At 40.8% G+C, this 24,635-nt stretch overlaps 1 protein-coding gene and 1 non-coding gene across 4 annotated transcripts in view; one reads left to right on the forward strand and one right to left on the reverse strand.

The window, feature by feature from the left end:
- EIF2AK2 (eukaryotic translation initiation factor 2 alpha kinase 2) overlaps nucleotides 1-19,668 on the forward strand; it is a 30,837-nt gene extending 11,169 nt beyond the window's left edge. The window contains exons 8-16 of one of the 3 annotated variants that reach the window (XM_032881866.1): nucleotides 1,306-1,340; nucleotides 2,562-2,624; nucleotides 4,126-4,248; nucleotides 7,543-7,664; nucleotides 9,240-9,418; nucleotides 13,426-13,554; nucleotides 16,981-17,082; nucleotides 18,065-18,118; nucleotides 18,210-19,668. In XM_032881866.1, the coding sequence (XP_032737757.1) occupies nucleotides 1,306-1,340; nucleotides 2,562-2,624; nucleotides 4,126-4,248; nucleotides 7,543-7,664; nucleotides 9,240-9,418; nucleotides 13,426-13,554; nucleotides 16,981-17,082; nucleotides 18,065-18,118; nucleotides 18,210-18,317 (915 nt within the window). In that variant the 3' untranslated portion in view covers nucleotides 18,318-19,668. Of the gene's footprint in view, nucleotides 1-1,305; nucleotides 1,341-2,561; nucleotides 2,625-4,125; nucleotides 4,249-7,542; nucleotides 7,665-9,237; nucleotides 9,419-13,425; nucleotides 13,555-16,980; nucleotides 17,083-18,064; nucleotides 18,119-18,194 lie in introns of all 3 variants that reach the window. The other 2 variants (XM_032881865.1, XM_032881863.1) reach the window with 2 other exon arrangements.
- Nucleotides 12,530-12,602, reverse strand: TRNAK-CUU. The gene has a single exon. It is a non-coding gene; the product is annotated as a tRNA-Lys (tRNA).
- Nucleotides 19,669-24,635: the final 4,967 nt, after the last annotated feature.

Consider the following 24,635-nt stretch of genomic DNA (forward strand, 5'->3'; position numbering starts at 1 on the left):
AGCAATTCAGAGAAGAGATACCCAGATAGGCAACAAAAATATGAAAAGATGCTTTACTGCATGGTAATAGGGAAAATGCAGATCAAAACAGCAGTTAGATACTTCTTTAAACCCATCACCGTGGCAAAATTTGAGTCTGGCGATACTAAGTGTCACAGAGCGGTGTTCCCGATTGTAACGACCATGTGCTGTGGGTGGAAGTATAGGTTGGTACAGTTTGGCCATATGGAGTGAAGCGGAGGGTGTGGATGCCATGCCTTCAAGCAGTTCCATTCCTGGGGATGTCTCCTAGAGAAGCACTCCTACGTAGGACAAAGAAACATATTTCTTGCAACCTCATTTGTAACAGGAAGAGACTTAAGAAACATTGTCCATTAACAGCATGGCTACATTAATATACTGTAGTCATCACACAGTGGGAAGTGTTCTGAGCTCATAAACTCAAGAGTTTGACACTCCTCCCTCCGTGTCAACATATTCAGATTGGTAATACTACAAAACCTACCAGAATAAGAGTGAATATGAATAAGGAATAGCTATGTGAAAGTAACTTTTGAGATTTTGAGAGTGACGATTCCTCTTTTTTTGCTAAATATTAAAATTATGAATTTGTGCTAAAAATGAAATTATTAGTATTACCATTTTTTTCTTTTTCTTTTTTTAAGCATTGCCGTTTTTAAAAAAAGATTTTATTTATTTGTTTGGCAGAGAGAAAGACAGCGAGAGAGAGAACACAGGGAGAGTGGGAGAGGGAGAAGCAGGCGTCCCACTGATCAGGGAGTCTGATGTGGGGCTCCATCCCAGGACCCTGGGATCATGACCTGAGCTGAAGGCCGGTGTTTAATGACTGAGCCACCGAGGGGCCCCTAGCATTGCCATTTTTAACTGATGACCAGATAAGAAACACTTGGGGAATTATTTTAGACTGGATCCCTGAGCTCCATCTGAGTCTTTAGCACTGTAGAAGACTGTGATGCATGCCTTCTTATTTACACCCACTGGCCCAGGGGGATCTCCAGGGAGGTTGTGGTCTGTCCTGGGGGAATCAGTGCTTCTGCTGAACTTGCCCTGATTGCTTTTTTGTCCCCCTCCCCCACTGCCTTATCTGTCTAGTTGCTATAACAGTGAGAACTTCGATCTAGCCAAGTAAACTGAGAAGCAGGGCTTGATGAGAATACCTAAGTTGATGAGGCTTGTTCATCTAACGAGCCAGAAATATCACAGAACCATTTAGAAGCACAGGAGGATAAAGCAAGATAACTGATTTAATCATCTAAAACTGTTTTTCATTTTCTTTTGTTACAGAGCAATGTCAGAAGTAGTGAAAAGAAGGTGAAAAGGTGGGTATCGTGATGCAGTGCCCGTATTTGGAAATGAAGTTTTGTTTCAGACTTAGGTTGTTAACTTTATTTACTAGGTCTTCAGTATTTGTAGAGTACTATATACCCTTCTTTGAGTGGAATTTCAGAAGTAGAAAGCATGGTTAAGGATCCCAAAAAAGCTTGAAATCTATAAACAAGTGATTTTACATATGTAGAGAAGTCTTTGAATTTATGTACACACTGCACTGTAGAGGAAAGGGCCTGTGGGGGTATCACTAGAGACATTGGTTAAGGGCATTATTTTAGATGAGGCTGACAGAAGTGACCCTGGAGAAGCACTTTCCAGAGAACTGCATTATTTTGCAGACAGGCAGGTAGGGTGGGGATGGTGTAATGACTTAGGTAAGAAAAGGAAAAGATCAAAGGTTATGTTAATAATGATGGATTGGTTTCTGGAACAGAAGAGAAAAACAAGGATATAATCTGAGTCATCAATGAGGACGGGATGGCAATAGGGGCCATAATGGGCCACCAACATATTCTGAACCAGAGGAGATGTGTCAGGTTACGATGATTCCTGATGTGGGTGTTTAGGTGGAGGCAGGAGAGGTGTGTGGAAGGTGATCTGACATCTTGGTTATCATGGCAGTGATGAGGGGTGAGGAGAATTTGCAAGCCCGACTGTACAGGAAGAGCGGACAGGATTTGAGGGAATAGAGTTGCAATAACGGGGTGAAGAAGAGGCAAAGGAGAAAGGATTTGAAGATTGGTCCTTGTGGACGAGACACAGATGGGAATCATGGGCACTGATGGGGTTAAGGAAGTTCAAGACTTGAGGGCTTAGGGGGAAGATAGCAATTTGAATATGCTTAGTTTTCACTGGGGTTTGCACTTCCCAGAGCACATGGCTCACCACCCTCCAGGAATAAAGTACAAAGACCAGGAGCAAGGAGATCTGTTTTCTTTGGTTTTGAGTCTGTAGGGGAGAAAGGAGAAGCTGGTAGATCACCAACATTGAATGTGGTAAGGCAAAAAAAAAAAAAGGAATCAGGAAAGGAATGAAAAATTATTAGTGGACAGAGGAGAACTGTCAGTATACTGTTTTATAAAACAAAGGTTAACACGTTCGACCCTGTAATTCCAATAGTGGACTCACAATATAAAGAAACTAGTGCATGACATAAAGTTCTCTTTTATTTGAGTTTTATTTGAGTTTTATATTCTTCTCTTAAATTTTAGAACTTTGGCACCTACCTTTAACTCTCCTGTGAGCAAAGAAAACAAGCACACTGTGGAAGAAAGGTAAGAGGGAAACCTGTAAAAAAGATCTGTTTAAGGATATGTTTGCTCATTGGACAGATCTTCTGAAGGGACTATTGTACACCAGCCAGATTAATTCTATTTCTCTCTGAACAGTTAATTTTTTTTTTTTTTGGTATAGTCAGACCCCGAAAGGATCATTATCTCTTGGAGAAGTAATGCTAAGGTGAATCCAAGTGGAATGTGGTAAATGTAGATCAGTGTGATACTTAAGTGAGTTTCTCTGACATCCATGGAAGTTTTTAATATTGAAGATAAATATTTCTTTAAGCCAGTGATTTTTTTTTTTTCCAAAAGACCCCCAAAGGAATCGAAGTAGATCCACTCAAATCTGTTTTCCATTTTCCAGCTCCATTCCAGATTTCATGTTGAAAAGAGTTTCCTCTTGTGATAGATTATGTGTTTGGGTTTAAACAAAATATCAAAAACAAACGTGAAACCTATTTGCAACAGGAGGACACTGACCTCATATATACCTGGCACTGTGCTGTGCATTGGATCTAGAGCAGGAACAAACAGAAACAGCTTCCGCCCTCACAGAGTTTTGTGGGGATGATAATTATGTGAAAAATCTGTAATTGTAATCTCTGGTCAGAGGTGTGAAGGGAAAGCAATGACATGGTACAAAACAGAAATAGGACACTTGGGTTTAGTGTGAGGGGTGAGGCAAAGGTTTTTTGTGGGGTCATCCATGTGGGGGCACCTGGAGGATGAGTTAAGCACGGGGAGATGGGGTGTGTGGCTTCACAAAAGCAGAACATGCGGAAAAGTGAAGGTAGGAGAGCTGTGTGAGTGTTCAAGGGGCAGAGGCTGTGTGCTTGGAGTGCGGTGAGCAAGGGCGCCATGCCACCGGACAAGCTGGGGAGGGAAGCACGAGACCCCTTGTAGGCCGTCTAAGGACTTCCTGGGGTTTGCTTAGAGCAAAAGGAGGCTGTTGGAGCATTTAGGCAAAAACAAAGAGACATGTTCAGAATTTCTCACCCTGCTTGCTGTGTGGCTCATGGACTGGAGTAAAGCAAGGAGAGGGAGTGGAGTGTCCGAGCCAGTACGGTTCTGAAGGAGCCTGATGGGATCTTGAACTGGTGTGAAGATGTTGGAGATGAGGAAAAGTGGGCACACACCTGTGAGGTGTTTGGGGAGTAGAACTGCCAGGGCTTAATGATGGAATGTGGGGCAGGAGAGAGAGGGGAAGACCAGGTAGTTACAAACGTAGGTAGGCTCAGAGACCGTGCTCATTTCTCTTATGATAGCTTGGTGGTAGCTGGGGAACCAGCATGACCACGAGATATGTTGGGAGCAGGAGCGGGAGAAACTAAGACTTGGTGCTTGAAGAGTTTCACTTTTCTTATTTAGAAGGGAGCGCCATGTTTGTTTTACCCTCTGTCCAGCCGGTGACCTTAAAGGGAAGTGGAAGGGTGGGGCGGAGGTGGGGAGAGGGCCATGACCACAGAACTCAGAGTAACAGTGGCGTTTCTCTTTTCAGGTTTGCTAATGATTTTACAGAAATAATACCAATTGGCTCAGGCGGATATGGTCAAGTTTTCAAAGCAAAGCACAAAATTGTTGGGAAGATTTATGTTATTAAACGTGTTAAATATGATAAAGAGTAAGTACATGTTTGTTTCTTCGAATGAGAAGGTTTGTGAACCTGCACAATTCTTTTTTTAATGTCTCTCATCTTCGTTAGCAGATTATTTACTTTTTTCTTAGTCTTCCTTAAAAATGTCACTCTCTCATCAGGAGCTTGGCTTCCTCTAACATAACCCCATTTTACTGTGGTTATTTCACTGAAAAAAAAATGAGTAGACCATCGTTCATTCTTTCAGTTCTGACTTGATGAAAACTGAAGTTATGGAATCATCTAGTAAATGGTGACCTTTGACATTTTCTGGTCTCCTCTCCTTACTTTACGGATTAGGAGACTGAGACCCAAAGAGGCGAACTGATTTGTCAGCGGTACAAGCTAGTTGGTACCTGTCCCATTTGTCTATTATTGCATTATACGCCATGTCAAAATGTAGTGGCTGAAAAAGAACAGGTATTATTATCTGTCACTGTTCTGTGAGTTGGATATGTTCGTCTGGGCTATCCCCACAAAGGATCTGTTACGCATTTTTAGTCAGAAGTCATCAGAAAGCTTGGGGGTGCCTGGGTGGCTCAATGGGTTAAGCATCTGCCTTTGGCTCAGGTCATAATCTCAGAGTCCTGGGATCGAGCCCTGCATCGGGCTCCCTGCTCAGCAGGGAGTCTGCTTGTCCCTCTCCCTCTGACCCTCCCCCCACTCATGCTCTCTCTCTCTCTCACTCTCTCTCTCCCTCTCCCTCTTTCACAAATACATAAATAAAATCTTTTGAAAGAAAAGAGTCCTCAGAAAGCTTGGCCACGATGGGAAGGGGACATGGGCTAAGGAAAACGATGTGAGCAAAGGAGAAGCAGGCATGGAGTCCTAGCCACTCCTCATCTCAGCCAAACAAACCTACTTCCTGTGCCATGGACAATGCCTTGCAGTTGAAATCCCTCCATACCCACCTGGCATCAAAACAAGACTTTTTCTTTCCACGTTGGGGTGTGTGTGTGTGTGTTTTAAGGATTTATTTATTTATTTTAGAGAGAGGGAAAGAGTGAGGGAGAGAACACACACAGGTCAGGGGTTGGGGGCAGAGAGGGAGAGGGACAGAGAATCTCAAGCAGACTTCATGCTAAGCATGGAGTCTGACATAGGGCTCGATCCCATAACCTGAGCTAAAACCAAGAGTCAGACGCTTAGCTGACTGAGCCATCCAGGTGCCCCTCTTTCCACATTGTTTTGCTTGACAGGAATGAAGTGTTATTCCTTACATTCAGTAACTTTTTTTTTAATGGTAATACTTAATGATAAGGATACGGTATCTTGGACATTTTTAGTGGCTTCATAAATTAGTATAACACAGTTATGAATATACTTGGAATATTTATTCACCATGACACACGGGTTTCCTGTGTGGGAATCTATTTTAAGGATATTATCCAAATGATGGAAAAAGTTGTACAAGAAGATGTAAATCGCAGTGTCATTTATAACAGTGAAACATGAGAACAAATCAAATGTCCAACAATGAAGAAGGGATTAAGTATGTTCTGTTCTCTCCCCTGCTCAATGGCAAAACAAAGTGGCTTAGTGGGTTAAACCTCTGCCTCTGGCTCAGGTCATGATCTCAGGTCCTGGGATCGAGCCCTGCATTGGGCTCTCTGCTCGGCAGGGAGCCTGCTTCCCTTCCTCTCTCTCTCTGCCTGCCTCTCTGCCTACTTGTGCTCTCTTTCTCTCTGTCAAATAAATAAATAGAGTCTTTTTTTAAAAAAGTGAGGCTTATATACTGAAAGTATTTACACGTGAAATGGTATGATGCTGGAATTTGCTTCAGAATAATCCAGGGGAGATGAGGAAGTGAGTAAGAGCATAGATGAAACCAGATTGGCCAGGAGTTAATAACTGTTTCATCTGGGTGATGGCTAGGTAGCAGGTCATGATACTATTTGTTCTAATTTTTTGTACTTTTGAAATCTTAATGAGAAAGTTTTACATGATATGTATAGATTACATAGATTGTGTAACAAGGAAAATGTAAAGATAACCTGTTATGTGAAACATAGGATAAAAATTATATACTATAATTATAAGTATATAAAAATATCTATGAAACGATCTCTCTGATATGAGGAATATGAGAGACTGGGTGGGGGGTCATAGGGGTAGGGAGGGAAAAAAATGAAACAAGATGGGATCGGGAGGGAGACAAACCATAAGAGACTCTTAATCTCACAAAACGAACTGGGGGCTCCTGGGGGGTGGGGGAAGGTAGGGAGAGGGTGGCTGGATTATGGATATGGGGGAGGGTGTGTGCTATGGTGAGTGTTATGAAATGTGTAAGCCTGATGATTCACAATCCTGTACCCCTGGGGCAAATAATACATTTTATATTAATAAAAAAGTCATTAAGTTAAAACCAAAAAAATGTGTATGAAGAAAGATGGTAAGAAACAAACCAAAATAATCACTGATTGTATTAGGACTGTTAATGTATGAGTACTTTTTCTTCCTTTATTCTTATAAATTTTGTGTCATGTAGGTATAGAACTTTTCAAGTTAAAAAATGGGATTATAAAATGTTTGCTTACCCTCTCTCACCCTTGAAATATCAAATTTAATAATTCCGTGTAGTGCAGAATTTTGCTCTTGATCCTAAGCTCCCACACGTACAGTGCAGTCTCCCTTTCTCGGCATAGGAGATCTCGTTTGTCTATTTTTGCTACACACTGAAAATTCTGATTTGCGTTCTTCAAGTTGCCTGGATTACCCTTGCAGCCCAAACAGAGTTGGCTTGAGAAATCCAAAGTGATTTTAACACAAGTCTAAACAAAATATGATGTGTGAATTAGTTACCAAGGTTTGCATGACTGGCATTTCGGAGACCACCACGAATGACTTTTAAATTATCTGATACTTGGGATTAATGAAGTCACCGCTTCTTCTGTTATGTTGAGAATGAGAACAGCTGCGTATTTTCTGTGTGTTCAGTCTTTCCTTTGCAGGGCCCCTGGCTTCCATTTATTTTTATTTTTTTAAAAGATTTAATTTATTCATTTGACAGACAGATCACAAGTAGGCAGAGAGGCAGGAGGGGAAGAAGGTTGCCTGCTGAGCAGAGAGCCCTAAGCGGGGCTCGATCTCAGGACCCTGGGATCACTACCTGAGCAGAGGTAGAGGCCCAACCCACTGAGCCACCAAGGTGCCCCTCCTGGCTTCCATTTTAAACACTCAGGGTGTGGGAACCAGGGCGACCATTGAATAAGGAAGCACACGTAGCTTGGAGTTTTTACAGGGATGTATAATGACACTTTTCTCTTCCTTGTTTCTTTAAAGGAATAAGGTAGAGCGTGAGGTAAAAGCTTTGGCAGAGCTTCATCACCCAAATATTGTTCAGTACTGTAATTGCTGGGCTGGGGAAGATTACCATCCTGAGGACAGCGTAAATCCTTCAAGGTAACTACAAAGAATTCTCGTAGCTCTAATAGGATGGGCGAAACTGTTATTTATGAAGTGTGGGCCACCACTTAAGGCCATTAATTAGTACTATCACAACCACAAATTCTGTTTTGGACGCTGTTATGTCTCTATTCACCAGATAAGGAAATAATGAGCAATCTTTTCGTGGCTCCTATTCCTTGCTCCCGACTTGCTTAATTTTTTTTTTTTTTTAACTGTCCTCAGCTATTTTCAAAACCTCAATGTGTAGGCTTGCTCACGTGCCCCAACCTCAGGCCAGGCTGTACACGCAGCTTCGTGAAGAAGGTTTCAATGTGTTGTAGATGCTACAGCTGGCAGCCTGTCCTCAGCTTCTAGCACTTTCCTGTCCTTCTCAGAGGCCCCTGGTTTGTGGAGTGCAGTCAAGTGGGTGGAGAGTCTCTCTCTTTTTAAAATTTAATTTTTTTAAAAAATTTTAAGTAGACTCCATGCCCAACGAGGGGTTTGAACTCACAATCCTGAGATCAGGAGTCACATGCTCTCCCGACTGAGCCAGCTAGGTGCCCCAAGGAGTCTCTGTTGAATACAGTCACACCACTTATGGTGGAATGGTGGGCAGTGAAAATAATTGTAAGACTTTGAGCTGTGATGGGGGTACCCCGCTGGGTATCACTAGTGTTTTGTCTCAAGCCCTTGACAAAGGACTGGAAGGTTCTAAAAACCTGGCATGTCCCTCTGAAAGCCAGCCAGTGTTTCTTGAGGACTATCCTCACAGAAATCCCGAGGACATTGAGGTCCTGTTCATTTATTGACTCCCGACTCCAGCCCCAGCCCCACCCCATGGTGGAGAGGTAATTGAGAGCTTTATCATTAGTTTCAGGAGTTACTGACCATCAGCATACAGACAGGACCTCAGCTTTTAGCAAATTCTTGGCTTTCTCTTCCTATTTTCTAGCCAACATAAGTTCAAAGAATATAAGTTAATATTGAGGCCAAGCTAGTTGAGAAAGCAACATAAAAGCATGGTTAGCAAACTCAGTCCTCATGGGTATGTCATAGGAATTTATTGGCACTACTCTTTGAGGACATTTCCTTACGCTGTTTTCAATTTGTTTTGCATGTATTTCTCTCACTAAACCGTAACTCGCATGACGGCAAGGATGGCATCTAACTCATTTTTCCATCTCTAGGTGCCTGTTCTAGGCCTTCCACAAAACAGAACTCAGTAGGTTGATGGTAAATTAAAATGTTCCAGAATTCTTTTATGTTGTGGTGAACTTTGGTTTTCTTTAATTCCGTCACGTTAATGTTCTTATTCCTATTAGCAAAGGTGATCCAGGATCCTTCACCATTAAAGAATGGTCAGACTCATACTTTATAGTTCACAAATAAAGCTCTGGACATTTGGGAACTTAGGATTTAAATGAAAAGACGACTTACTATATTTTGATCACGTTTGTTATATTTAGATTTCTGTTTTGAGACCTATTTGGGGATTCTTAAGGAGATAAAGTACAATTTTAAAAAGAAAGGTTATTTTTTACGAATTTATTTTTATTGCTACTTGTAACGTACTGTGAATTTTATATCCAGACCAAAGATTAAGTGCCTTCTCATCCAAATGGAATTCTGTGACAAGGGGACATTGGAGGCATGGATTGACGACAGAAGAGGCAAGAAACAAGACAAACCTTTATCTCTGGAATTATATGAACAAATAGCAGAAGGTGTAAACTATATACACAGCAAAGACCTAATTCACAGAGACCTTAAGGTAAATGGAAAATGTACTGTTCAGATTTGATAAATATGATATAGTCATTTTTAAATTTACCTTCTCTAGTTTTAGAATTGACGGATAGTCCTGAAAAATACTTAAATCCTTTAAAGTTAGAATGGATCTAGAACTTGCCCCAAATACCATTCCATAGCAGCACACAGAAGACCTCCAGGACAAATGAATTTATCGAGACAGTCAGAAGGAGCCCTATAGGCAGGAGCTCATTCACTTCTGTTGCTATCTGGCCGCTCATCATACTCTGGGTTCAAGTACCAGTAGCTTTCGGAAGCTGAACATCCGTGTGCAGATGGTTACTGTGGCTGGCACACCAGTGGGCCGCTCTGTCCCTGCCTCTACCGCTACTCAGGCTTGTTTGGCAAGCAGAAGGGACTCCCGTGACTGGTTTTGGGAAGGTGATTCTCCTAATTTCTTTTTTTTTTTTTTTAAGATTTTATTTATTTATTTATTTATTTGACAGAGAGATCACAAGTAGGCAGAGAGGCAGGCAGAGAGAGAGGAAGAAGCAGCCTCTCCGCTGAGCAGAGAGTCCGATGTGGGGCTCGATCCCAGGACCCTGAGATCATGACCTGAGCAGAAGGCAGAGGCTTACCCCCCTGAGCCACCCAGGCACCCCCTCCTAATTTCTTAAGTCATTACTCTTGAGGGCAGTCCCAGATACTGGGTCCAGAGTCTAGAATTTTCTTGGGATTTGGTTAGACATTTCTACCCTACGATTGGAAAACTAGTAATCCAAAACTTGGAACACATAGCATACCTTTGTATTTTTGTTTTCTGTGGACTTTCTCGCTTCTTTCATGGTCTAGATGAGCTGTTTTTCCATTTTGCCTTCTCATCAAAATGAAAGAAGGGACAGGAGAGCTTTACACGGTGTCCCCCAATCTCTCTTCCCTGTAACCTGCCTCCTCCCATTACAAAGTAGCCATGAGGAATCCTAGCACTGAGGCTTTGTACTTTTTGCTCGACCCATTCTTCTGCTTGTCTTCTTTGGTCTCAGTTTCTTTACATAGCCCTTCTTGATCACTCTGGATCCCGCAGAAGCACCTCGTCTCTATGGATCTTGGCTGTCTGCTTACCCTGCTCATTGATAAGCCAGGAATGAGGAATGAAGCTAAAAGTTTCTTGAGAAAAAGAAGCTCCTGGATATAGAGTTGTTGGGCTTAGACGGGAATAATTGGCCCATAAAAGTGTGTCTTTGGTCTGCCCCCAGGAGCTGGAGGCTTGAGGCCTTTGTGTTGGAATCCACCTGGTTCCATCTTTTTTGCTTTCTTTCTTTCTTTTTTTGAAGATTTTATTTATTTATTTGAGAGAGAGAGGGAGAGCACAAGAGAGAACGCATGAGCAGAGAGAGGGAGAGCAGACGCCCAACCAACTGGGGAGACTGACTCGGGGCTCCCTCCCAAGACCTCAGGATCATGACCTGAGCCGACGGCAAACGCTTAACCGACTGAGCCACCAGGTGCCCCTGGTTCCATCTTCCTTTAACAATATCTTAAAGGTGCATTTTAAAGTTGGAAGGTTACAAGAACTATGTTCAAAAGAATACATGTAGAATGGCTATACCTCCACCTTGGAATAAATCATATATATAGTTAAATAAAAAATTAGGCAAATTAATTATAAAGTAATCTGCAAATAAATGCAGACATTTGGGTATTAACTCCCAGGCCCGCTTCTGGATGAATCCATGAAACTGACAGGTTCTGCCTGGCTCTTCCTTTCCCTAGCATTTCCGTCTCCCACGCTGCCTGTGCCCTGGTCACCGGGTGATCTTTCCTTGGGTCTGTTTGCAGACAGTGTTTGCTCCATATCTGCAATTGCTCAAAGGTCAGACTTTAATACTACTCCTCAGCCTTCTGGCCTCCCCTAACTTTTCTAGCTTCGCTGCTACATTTGCTGCTTTATCCCACCTAAGAGAAGAGGCCGACGGAGGCAGGCACTTTCTCTCTGATGCTTCACATGACACCAGCTGTGGGTGGTTTTTGCCAGAGGATGGTCTTCACCCTAGGAAGTCCGTATTGCATAAAGTCTACCAGCATTTACCACCTTCTGTCAGAATCGGAAGCATTAGACCATCAAATCATTACATCATACGTCGAAACTTATATGTCAGTTATACCTCAACAATAAAATATATTACAGCAAAATGGAGGGGGGTGGAAACTAGTTGAACATCCTGGTGAGGGACATAGAGGTTTCTAGAGAAAAGCTTCTGGGGGTTCTTTCCCTCTGCAGGCCCAGGCTCTTTGGTCAGCCTCGGGCTGTGAATTCAGCCCTTTTCCCCCGAACTTCCTGTATAAAGTTTACACTTTTTTTTTTTTTTTTTGGCCTTATCATTACCATAACTGATTAGACAACATGTGACTTTATTGTTTTTATTTTTTCTTTTTAATGAACTATAACAAGCGATCTGCTATTTTTATTAGTCTCATCCAGCTTCTGGATTTAGAAGCATCATAAATACAATCTCAGGGTTCAGATCTCTGTGGGAACAGCAGTTGCACTTGCAAACCCAAAACATTCCTGCATGGTAATTTGAATACCACATTGGAAGGTTTTCTCTCTGCACCCACCCCACACGCATCTGCAGCCTTCCATCTTTATGATTGGCACTGGATTCCAGCCTCATTGTTAATGGTGCTAATCTAACTGCTAATTTCTGCCCGAATCTTTATAAGAGGGCTTCTTGGAAGCTCCTCTGTCAGCCTTCCTGGCTTTATGGTCTCTTCCTTGTCAGCTCTTCTGCTAGGCCCTCTCGTGAGTATTACTTTCCAGATTCTTCATGTGCACGTAAAGCCCAACACTTTATTCACAATTGCCTTTTCAAGAATGACAAAATGTGGGTGCCTGGGTGGCTCAGTGGGTTAAAGCCTCTGCCTTCGGCTCAGGTCATGATCTCAGGGTCCTGGGATCAAGCCCCGCATCGGGCTCTCTGCTCAGCAGAGAGCCTGCTTCCCTCTCTCTCTCTCTGCCTGCCTCTCTGCCTACTTGTGATCTCTGTCTGTCAAATAAATAAATAAAATCTGTTAAAAAAAAAAGAATGACAAAATATATATTTTTAAATATTATATTTTTAAGCAATGTCTACACCCAACATGGGGCTCGAACTCACCACCCTGAGATCAAGAGTCTCATGCTCTACCAACTGAGCCATCCAGGCACCCCAGGAATAGCATAATGTTAATCTCCTTATCAACAACATTCCTATTTTCATGGTCTTTAGAATGTTGGTCAGCACCACCTACAAAATTATGGAATAGAATGAACAGTCCCCATTCTGTCCCCCTCCCATTTTTTTCAATCTGCTTAAAATATTACATACATAGAAATACTTAAGTGCTAGTTATCAGCTTTCAGTTAATGTGGCCTGCCCTCAAGGACAGAAGCGGTATGTTTGTCAAGAAGTTGTCAGGGGCCTGGAGAAATTGACATCAAGGAAGTCCCCAGGAGAAATTCTGCATAGGATATCTTAACAGCTTTATCGAGAAGAGACTCATTCTGAGAATCTCAAACTTAGAGATCTGAAGGGCTTCTGCTTCAATCCCCAACAGATTCCTGGACTCATATTTGCAATATTTCTACCAAGTCGATGTCCAGCCCCACTCCCTGAGATGGGGACTCTCAAATTCCCATTTTTTTGGACCACACTGTTAGTATATTAGGATATCTTAAAGCAAGCCTTTTGGTTGTTTCTATGCTCTAGTACTGTGCAGAGTAGAATCTACCTTCCACTAAGCATCTCTTCAGATATTGGAAGGCAGTTAGGCCCGAAGCCTTTTCAGGTGACAGAGAAGTCCTTATGTCCTCAGCTGGTACTTTAAAGACCTTCGGTATTAAATATCCTGTTTTGGGCTACCCATGTAAGGGTAAATGCCTTATAAAGAAATATAAAAATAGCCATTGTTAAATATGATTTGGAGATGTGACAACAGTCTGTTGAATTGGTACTTATAAATTAAATAATTGCATTTTTTTTTCTGTAGCCAAGTAACATATTTTTAGTAAATACAAAGCACATAAAGATTGGAGACTTTGGACTTGTGACATCCTTGAAAGATTATGCAAATCGGACAAGTAATAAAGGAACTCTTCGATACATGAGCCCAGAGCAGGTGAGATCCCTTTCCTTTCTATGTATTTTTCACTTCTTTTGAATTTTTAATTCTAGAGATAACAGGTGCCTCTTGTAAAATTAAAACAGCACAGAACCATGTAGAATAAAAATGGAAAATTCTCTTTAACCTTCCCTTCTACTCCTGCTCTTCTCATAGTCTTGTTTATCCTTTCAGATAATTTTCTCTGAATTATAAACATATATAAACACAAATATGTATGTATATAGAGACTTTTTTTTTTCAAAGATTTTATGTATTTATTTGACAGAGAGAGAGAGATCACAAGTAGGCAGAGAGGCACGCAGACAGAGGGAGAAGCAGGCTCTCTGCTGAGCAGAGAGCCTGATTCAGGGGTTGATCCCAGGACCCTGAGATCATGACCTGAGCCGAAGGCAGAGGCTTAACCCACTGAGCCATCTAGGTGCCCCTAGAGACTTTTTGCATAAAGATATAAGGACATGCTTTTACAAGTTACTGTAATGTTGTTTTGTGACTTAATTTTTTTCACTCAACAGTGTATCCTAATCTTTCCATCTCAGCACAGGTGGATCTGCACATTCATTTTACTAATAACTACATTGTATGCCTGACCTGTACCATCATTAATGTAACTTTCCTTCTTGATGGTTATTTAGTTAGGCTGTTAGCAAGTTTTTACATGTTTTCCCCTTTATCTTTGACTCTAAAAACAAGTATTTCCATCATCATCTGTGATAGGTTCCTTCAAGTAAAATTATTGAGTTGAATGACATTTCTTTTTTTCTTTTGAAAGATTTTATGTATTTATTTGACAGAGACACAGCAAGAGAGGGAACACAAGCAGGGGAAGTCAGAGAGGGAGAAGCAGGTTTCCTGCTGAGCAGAGAGCCCGATGCAGGGCTCGATCCCAGGACCCTGGGATCATGACCTGAGCCAAAGGCAGCTGCTTAATGACTGAGCCACCCAGGTGCCCCTGAATAGAATGACATTTCAAGTGCATTTCAGAATTGGCCAATACTGTGAAATCGCAGGCTCCTTCCCCTTGTTCAAGTCCTCTCTCAAGAACAGCCTTTCCGGGCAATCCTATGGTAACCGGTGACTCCCAGTCTCATAGGGGCATACAGAATATCAAAGATTTACTTCTTGCCCCTGTAATGTGTTGGCTGCAGTCTGGCTGTGGTTTGGTCCCACGTGTCTCCTTCATTCCAGAGCCCAGACTGAAGGAAGCATCCTATCCGTATCATTGCTCTCCTCATAGCAGGGGGCCATGGCAGGATCTTGTGGTGATTGGGCAGGCTCTGCCCAGGAGTGGCGTATATTACTAATCATCATGGCCCTGTGCAAATTGCATGGCCCAGCTCAAGGGGAGGAGATGGCAGGTGTCATCCTCTCACTGCCCAGCTGGGAGCAAAGATAGACCTCCCTGAAGGCCATTTTTATATTCTTCAATGAAGTTTCAAAATATTTTTTTTCTTCACCAAGACCACTTATATTTTTAAAGCATTTCCCTCAATATGTATAGTGTTTTGCTATGAAAATGGGCCTCCTTGTATCTAATTGGTTATTAACAAGGCTATTGATTCTAAGACATTTTTATTTTTAATTCTGGTAAAATACATGTAAAGTAAAATTTACCGTGTTCTCCATTTTTAAGTGCACAGTTGAGTGGCATCAAGTATATTTACATTTTAGTGCAATCACTTCCACCATCCCTCTCCAGAATTCTTTTCATCTTGCAAAACTGAAACTCTGCACCTCTCAAATAGCTCCACATTCCCCTCTCCCTCCGCCCTGGCAACCACCATCCTGCTGTCTCTATGAATATGTCTGCTCTAGATACCTTGTGTAAGTAGAATCATGCAGTATTTGTCCTTCTGTGACTAGCTTTTTCCATGCAGCATAATATTCTCAGTATTACCTATGCTATAACATATGTCAGAATTCCCTTCCTTTTTAAGGCTCAACAATATCCGTACAACAAATTGTATGGATAGATCACATCTTGTTTGTCTCTTCATCCATCAGTGGATACTTGGGTTGCTCCAGCTTTCAGCACTAGTGAAAATTGCTGTTACGAACCTGGTTGTCCAGCTCTTGATTGTGAATGTTTGTCTTATATGTAGATTTCATTACTCTGGGAGCTTGTATGTTTCGGTTGATACTTTATTATCTATTTTTCATCTTTTTGATGTTTGAGAGTCTAGATTGAAGAGGACATCCACCTGTTCTCTTTGGGGACCATGTGGCACAGAGACATAATTTTTTTGTGGAATGTGAAAATGGAAGATAACAGGTGGCTGATGGCTCCCCTTTAACTCCCACTTTTAAAAATATCTCCTGCACCCTATGTTGCAGTCCTAAATATATTTTTAAAAAATTCGTTCATCATTGTGCTTTTCTTTTTTTTTTTAAGATTTTATTTATTTATTTGAGAGAGAGTGAGAGAGAGAGAGAGAGAGAGCAAGTGGGGGGGAGGGTCAGAGGGAGAAGCAGACTCCCCACTGAGCAGGGAGTCTGACCTGGGAATCCATCCTGGTACTCCAGGATCATGACCTGAGCTGAAGGCAGTCGGTCAACTGACTGAGCCACCCAGACTCCCTGTGCTTTTCATTTTCTTAGTGGTTTTTAAGTTGAAAATCATTTTGTTAGGGGATGATTTATATACCATAAAATATATATCTTAAATGTACTTTTTTGACAAAGGCACATTCCTTTGAAGCCCATAAGCTTATGAAAATGTAGAACACTGTCCTCACCTGGGAAAATTCCCTCAGGCCCTTTCCAGTCCATCCCTCCTTCCCAGAGGAAATCAGTGCTCTGATTCACCACAGAGTAGTTTTCCCTGTCTTGAGCTTCATATGAATGGAATCATACTTTATATATCTTTTTGTATTTGATTATTTCACTCGAAGTAATGTCTATTGGAGAACTTCTAGTCGTTGCTGATGCCAACAGGTTATTCCTTTTCATTTCTAAGTACTATTCCATTGCCCTGATAGACCGCAGTGTGTTTATCCATTCTCCCATGGATGGACATTCACATTGCTTCCAGTCAGAATATTAGAAATACATCTCTATGAGCATTTGCATGCAAGGCACTTAGTGAGAACTGTTTTAACTATTTTACCTGCTGCATCTTATTTATTTATTTATTTGTTTGTTTATTTACTTATGGTGCATCTTATTTAACACCATAGTTGAACTCTGAGGTTGAAACTTTTGTTATCCCCATTTTAGGGTTGAGATTATTCTATCCTTGACAGTTAATTTACATGGTTGATGCAGCTCTTAAGTGACAGCATTGAACCAGGGTAGTCGGGTTTTGCTAACAATGTCTTATTACATGATATAAGATATCTTGGTCAAATAACTTTCTTGGCTTCAGAAAACATGGATCTTTACATTGGGTGAATAATGAGTGTAAACATATCTTGGTCTTTTTAGATTTCTTCACAAGAATACGGAAAAGAAGTGGATATCTATGCTATGGGGCTAATTCTGGCAGAACTTCTTTATATATGTCCCACTCTTTCAGAAACAATACAGGTAACTAATCTCACAAAAGGAATTAAGCAACAAAAATTATTTGCAGTCATCTCCAAAGTGCTCTATGGTAATTATCCTCATGTGAGGATTGGCTTGAATATATTCGTGTTGACTGAAAAAGAAATACGGATTTTATCTTTTCCATGTTTGGGCAACCAAAGCTTTTTGTTTAAGACTGAAACCTTTGGTCTTCTTCCAGAGGTGTGTACACCTCATAAAACAACAGCTGTTTCTTACTTGAGTCAGTCAGTAAACTTTTATTGATTGCTTGGTTTGTATAAGACACTGTGCTAAGTGCTACAGGGTTATAAAAATGGATGAACCTTGCTCTAAAGGAGCTTATATTCTAGAAAGGAAAATAAGAGAATGCTATACATGTTTTGGGAGAAGACATGAAGCTTTGTGGAGATGGCTAGGACAGAGATCCTGCTAGCTATAGGGATTTTTTCGGTTTCATGGGGGTATTTAATCTGGGCTTTGAAGGATTGGTTCACTTCTAATGACCCAAAATAGAAAGAAGGCAATTCCAGCCTTCAGACAGCAATGTGCAGAATGTGGGGATAGCAAGCAGTGGCATTTTTATTGGAGTATATAAGTGACAAGGAAGTGATGGTTGGTGGCACTGGAAAGACATGTTGGGGCTGGACGAAGGCAAGATGATGGTCTTTCTTATGGAGGCAATGGGTTGCTCCTAAAGGCATTAGGCAACTGGATAGCTTGGTCTGAGGCTCAATAAAGGGAACTTGGCTGGAGCCAACAGCCTTCTCTGTACAACTGGGTAATGAAACACCTATCACATAGGATTCCAAAAAAGATGAAGGGAGATAATGCATGTGATGCCCTTAACACTTCAACATATCATGTTGTTAAGGATGGAGCAAGGTGGGGAAGGGAAGTCCTGCATGCTTCTTGGCTAAGAAGCAACTTTGGTTTTCCTCCCAAGTAAAGAATTTCCTAATGATTTTATATGTTTTATTTTCAGATTTTTAAAGCGCTAAGGGATGAGAAGTTCCCAGATGTGTTTGATGCCAGAGAAGTAAGCACTTGAAAATAATCATAATTTTATTTATTTCTATGTTCTATTTCTTAGTATTGACTCATTATCATTACAGAAATTTCTTCTGCAGAAATTACTGTCACATGATCCCACAAAGCGACCTAATGCTTCTGAAATACTGGAGACTTTGAAGGAGTGGAAAAATGTTACAGTGAAAAAGGAACGAAACACGTATTAGAGCCCTTCTAAAAAAAGTATCCTACTTTGGATATTCAATTTTTCTGTAACTGTCTAAAATCTTCTAGGAACTACTGATGGTATTTACCTTCTATTTTAATTTTTCCCTTAATTTTTCACTACATTTTAGGAAGATTTGAATTTTTTTTAACTTCAAAAGCATTTATACATTTGCCTTATTTTCCTGGTTTATCTCCTTATTATAAACATAGGGAATCTCTCAAATTTTTTCTATCTATTAGTGAATCAATCAATTAATAAATGTTAAGTGTTCATTCTTTCTGGGCCAAAAAATATAAGAAGATCTTTCCCTGTCTTAGATAGCTAGCCAGCTCATTAAAGAAATATGATATCCATAAAAAGATAAGTGGTTTTTTGATTTTGGAAAACAGTTTGGTCAAATCTGGTTAGGTTGAAGGTTTATATACCCTCAAAGCCATCAATTCCATTCCCATGTGCATGCCTACAAGAATGTTCATAGAAAGTCTGTTTGTAACAGCCAAAAGAACAAAAAAAAAAATGTCCATCACAAGAAGAATGGATAAATAAATTTTATTTTTTCACACATTGTAATACTATATAGCAGTGAAAGTGAATGAATGATAAGCTAAATATAGTACCATGATTTATCTCATAGGAACATAATGTTAAACAAACAGCCGGTTACAGAAAATATAGACAGAATGGTTCTCTTCACATAAAGTTCCAGAGAAGGCTAAATGAAATAATTTTGTTTAGAAATGCAAACAAATGCGATCCAACAATAAAGGGAAAGAAAGGAATAAGAAATATTAAATCCCATAGTGATTCTCTGAGGAGGGACGGAAGTGGTGTGACCCCGGGGGTGAACTGCAAAGGTAACAATTCACCATTTTTTCTTAAACTGACTGTTGAGTTTACTACTGCTTACTGCCTAGTTCTTCTTCTTTTTTTTTAATCTTAAATACATTTTGTATCTGTTAGAACACACCCTTTAAAGATATAGCTGCGCTGGAAGGCAGGAGGTAAGCACAGAAAGTAGTCAATGTGGAGGGGTTCATGTGAGACCCCTTTCTACTAACGTATCATGGTGCAGGGCTTAGGCGCGGCATTCCAGTGAGACTTCAAGTAGGGGAGGGGTTTAACTGAGTAGAGAGGAACTGTATGGGCAGTAGTCTGGGCAAGAGGCATGGCTTGAGTTCTGGAAGAGATACACCTGAGGAACACTGGATATACTCATTTATTTACCTAGGTTGCTGGAGGGAATACCAGAAGATAATTTGGGTGGCATTCTGGAAGAACCTGAAAGTTGATTTAAACTTTAGAGCAACCAACTACCATTCTAAAATTGTCATATAATTTTACAGTTTTTTTTTAAAGATTTTATTTATTTGATAGACAGAGATCACAAGTAGTCAGAGAGGCAGGCAGAGAGAGAAAGGGGGGAAGCAAGCTCCCTGCTGAGCAGAGAGCCCGATGCGGGGCTGGATCCCAGGAGCCTGAGATCATGACCTGAGCCGAAGGCAGAGGCTTTAACCCACTGAGCCACCTGGGTGCCCCAATTTTACAGTTTTTAAAATGAGCCAAATTTAGGCTAAGCAGAAAACTATAGAGAAAATGCTTTTATAAAGGTTTATGGCTATTTTTTTAAAATTTTTTTAAAGATCTTATTTATTTATTTGACAGACAGAGATCACAAGTAGGCAGAGAGGCAAGCAGAGAGAGAGGAGGAAGCAGGCTCCCCGCGAGCAGAGAGCCCGATGTGGGGCTCGATCCCAGGACCCTGGGATCATGACCTGAGCCAAAGGCAGAGGCTTTAACCCACTGAACCACCCAAGTGCCTGGCTTATGGCTATTTCTAAAAAGTTACTAAAAGCAGTTAATATGGTTTTCAACTCCCAATGGACAAAGGGAAGGTTTATCGATAAATGCTAAAGCTATTGGTTGAAAAGGCGTCGGGGAACAAGATCTTCACAGGAATTAAGCATAATCCCACAGATGTTATATCAGAAGGGGAAGAAGGGAAATTCACCTTTGCAATGGAAAGATCTCATCCTCTTCTCAATAACCACTTGGTTAAATCTAGCATCACCGAAGGTGGGACAAACTAATATTATGCATCTCCTAATGTGATTGATGTAAGAATTATACAGTATCACGTATTTAGTTTTATTGCCCAAGCATTTTACTGAAATTCAATCATGAAGAAATTATTAGACAAACCCTGAATGAAGTCATTCTATAAGATAATTACTTTGGGGTTTTCAAAAAAAAAGCCAATATCATTAAAAAAAAAATTAGAGGAAGTATTCTAAGTAGAAAGAGACTCTCTAGAGAGATATCATGACCAAATACAATGCTTGAATCTTGATTGTACCTTAGATATTTAAAAAAAAAAAAAACCAGCACGGGCACCTGGGTGGCTCAGTCAGTTAAGCAGCTGCCTTTGGCTCAGTTCATGATCCCAGGGTCCTGGGATCGAGTCCCACATCGGGCTCTCTGCTCAGCGGAGAGCCTGCTTCTCCCTCTCCCTCTGCTTGCTGCTCTGCCTGCTTGTGCTCACTATCTCTCTCTCAAATAAATAAATAAATAATCTTTTTTAAAAAACCCAGCAAATAGCTTAGTTGTTTTGGGGACAATTAAGAACATTTGGATATTGACTGCATATTAGATGGCATTATAGATGATAATTTTTGTAGGTGTGGTAATGATATTGTCATGCAGGAAAATGTCTTATTCTTAGGTAATGCATGAGAAAGTATTTGGGGGTGAAGTGGCATGATAATGGCAACTTTTTTTTTTTTTTAAAGATTGCTTATTTATTTATTTGAGAGAGAGAGCAGGAAGGGGGTGGGAGGGTAGTGGTGGCGGAAAGGCAGAGAGAGAAGCAGACTCCCCACTGAGCAGGGAGCCCAATGTGGGGCTCGATCATGACCTGAGCCAAAGGCAGACACTTAACTGACTGAGCCACCCAGGTGCCCCAATATTGGCAACTTTCAAATGTTCAGCAAAAATCAGTTATGTACATGAAGAGAAAGAGAAAGCAAATGGGGTGAAATGTTAATAGCTGAACAACTGATAAATCTCGTTGTAGGATATAGAAGTTATTAATGCACATAAGTGATTTAGCTTTTATGCATATACGTGTGTGTGTGTGTGTGTGTATGGCCAGCTACATAATTTGTGGGACCCAGTGAAATCAAAACATGAGGACTTTGTTCAAAAATCAAGCATGGGCACTTCTTGAACACAGAATTTTGTGCAACTGCACTGTTCCACATCCATGAGGTCAGACACACATGTGAACATAACACATATCCATGCGCACACACATATATGTGCACACACACGTAACTGGGATGAAATGTTTAGAAGTCTAAATACCAGCTTCTCCAAGACTCCATTATCCAGGACACTGACTAGAAACATAAACTCACAATATCCATTCCCTACTTGAGTGTTCATTGTAACTTGAGGTTCCTGGCATGTTCATTTTTTATTATAGAATAATGAATGATTCTAATATTATTCATATTTTAATAAATTTTTATGTTAAAACATACATCAAAACAGAGAATAAGGGGAACGTCTGGGTGGCTCAGTCGGTTAAACATTCAACTCTTCATTTTGGCTCAGGTCATGATCTCATGTTGGTGGATTGAGCCCCAAGTCAGGCTCTGCGCTCCCTTCAGCAGGGAGCCTGCTTCTCACTGTCTCTTTCCCTCTGACCCAACCCCTGCTATCTTTCAAATAAATAAATAAAATCTATAAAAAGAGAAAGAAAAGAATAGTGATACTCTGTGTACCCATCACCCAGTTTCAACAACGATCAATATTCTACCGTTCTTGTTATATCTGTCCCTTTTTTTTTTTTTAATTTTTACTGTAGTATTCTAAAATGAATGTTAGGTGTTATATAATTTCACTTGTAAATACTTAAAAGCGTATCTCTGATACAAGATCTTTTGAATTTCAACAAAACCACGATAACATTTTCATTCAACAAAATTAATAAGATTTCTTTGATTATCATACAATAATCTTAAATGTATTCAGTTTTCTTCACAAAAGAAATATTTTTACTGGTTGTTTAAATCAGGATCCATCACTGTCTCTTACTCTAACACTTACCCTGTTTTCAATTTTTTCCTCTTGCCATTCATTTGAGGAAGGAGCTGGATTGATTTGATTCTGGTTTAGATTTTTCCCCCCAAGAATGCTGCATTGGTGATGCTGGATACTTCCTTTGGCATCGCTTTGGGAGGAATATGTTTGGTTGTTCCATTTTTGGTGATCTGAAGATTGATCGGTGGGCTCCGGGGGTGTCATGTCCTATCAGGTGTCCTACCCATCTTCCACCTAACAGTTGTGGCAACCATTGATGATTGTTGTTTGGATCCATCATTTCTTTAGGGGTTGCAGAACAGGGATTTTCGGATCCTATCAGAACTCTTTGTCATCTGTGATTCTTCTATAAAGAACTTAAATGGGACAGATGGGATATTTATTTTTAGAATGAGTTGGTGTCCTGGCAACCTCCAAAGGTGACAAATGAGGTCTTTGTTTTCTGAGCAGGGGTGTGACCCAACCGGTTCTTTGAAACAGTGTGCTCGGAATGGGTTGAAGCAGGAAGAGACTACATTTGAAAGTCCAGAATGATGAGAGGCTGTGTCTGCCTGGAAAAAATAGTGGGGTTAGGACCAAGAGGAGTTGGGAACTAATTGTGAGGATTAAGGAGAAGGTACGCAACAGACATTGCCTCCAGGTTTGCTTGAAGGCGTGTGGTTGGATTAGGATGCCATGACAGGAAATAGAGACTCAATCACATTAACCCCTGAAGAGCCACACAAACTTGAGAGCTATTTTGTCTCACACTTTTATCTATTACACAGTTTTTTGTTGGAATTTAAGCCAGTCACACGTTTGTCTACACAGTGAGGAGAACACTTAAGGGAGGTAACATGGGAGCTCTCATGTGGAGATGCTGCCATGTTTGTGTTGCAGCCAGAATATTCAGGTAAAGATGTAGAGCAGACTGTAGGAAACGCACGATAGGGACACAACCAAAAGGATGGAAACACATGCAGAATGAGGTGTATGTTGTCTGGAAGCAACCCCTGCAGCTTAAGTTTGAATCCAGGGGATTTCCCAGGGAGATCATATAGAGGAAAGCAGGCTGAGGGACAGAATATGGTGGACAATCCATTTAGATATTTACTCTTTATGTCAAAATGTCCATCCAGTCCGTAACGTCTGTGATTCTGTATCTGTTACTATGGCCTATCCCAAGCCTGCATTTCTGCAGAAAGGTCTCAGATGGAGGCACTACAGCTGATCGATGTACGGTGGCTGCACTAATGGTTTAAACTCTGACTGAAAAGTGTGTAATAGGTAAAACTATGAGGCAACAATCTCTCTCAAATATGTGTGGCTCTTCGGAGGTTAATTTGAGACCTATATCAGTTTTCTATGACTGCTCTAACAAATTACCACCAACTTATTCTCTGACAGTTTTGGAGGCCAGCAGTCTGAAATGAGTTTCACTGGGCTGAAGTCGGGGTGTTGGCAGGGCCATACTCTTCTGGAGGCTCCTGCTTCGTGACCTACATTCACTGTTACTTGAATAAGGTTTTGCACTCAGTGGCTTTCTACTATGGTTTCTACCTAATATTCCCTTCAAATATATATTTTTTTTAAATAAAATTTATTAAGATATGGGGCACCTGGGTGGCTCCATGGGTTAATCAGCTCAGGTCATGATCCCGGAGTCCTGGGGTCGAGTCCCACATCGGGCTCTCTGCTCAGCGGGGAGCCTGCTTCCCCCTCTCTCTCTGCCTGCCTCTCTGCCTGCTTGTGATTTCTGTCAAATCAATAAGTAAAATCTTTAAAAAAAATAAATAAAATTTACTAAGATAAAATTCACATATGGTACAATTCACCCATTTAAACCATACAGTTCAATGTTGTCAAGGATGTTCAGTCATGCGGCCATCACAATTTTAAAACATTTTTGTCACCCATTAGCACTGATTCCTCATCTTCCCCCAAAGACTAATCTATCACAGATTTACTTCCCATCTCTATAGAATCACCCACTCTGGACATTTCATTTATACGGAATCATACATTTGCTCTTTTTTACTTAGTGTAATGTTTTCAAGGTTCATCTGTGTCGTGGCATGGATCAGTATTTCATTCCTTTTTATTGCCAACAATTATCCATTATGTGGATAGATCACATTTTATTTATCTATTCATCGGTTGATGGACATTTGCGTTTTTTCCACTTTCCTGCTATTATGAACAATGCTACTGGGAATATTCGTGGGCAAGTTTTACG

Source organism: Lontra canadensis, unplaced genomic scaffold, assembly GCF_010015895.1.
Source record: "Lontra canadensis isolate GAN:19392208 unplaced genomic scaffold, GSC_riverotter_1.0 scaffold78, whole genome shotgun sequence".
NCBI lineage: Eukaryota > Metazoa > Chordata > Mammalia > Carnivora > Mustelidae > Lontra > Lontra canadensis.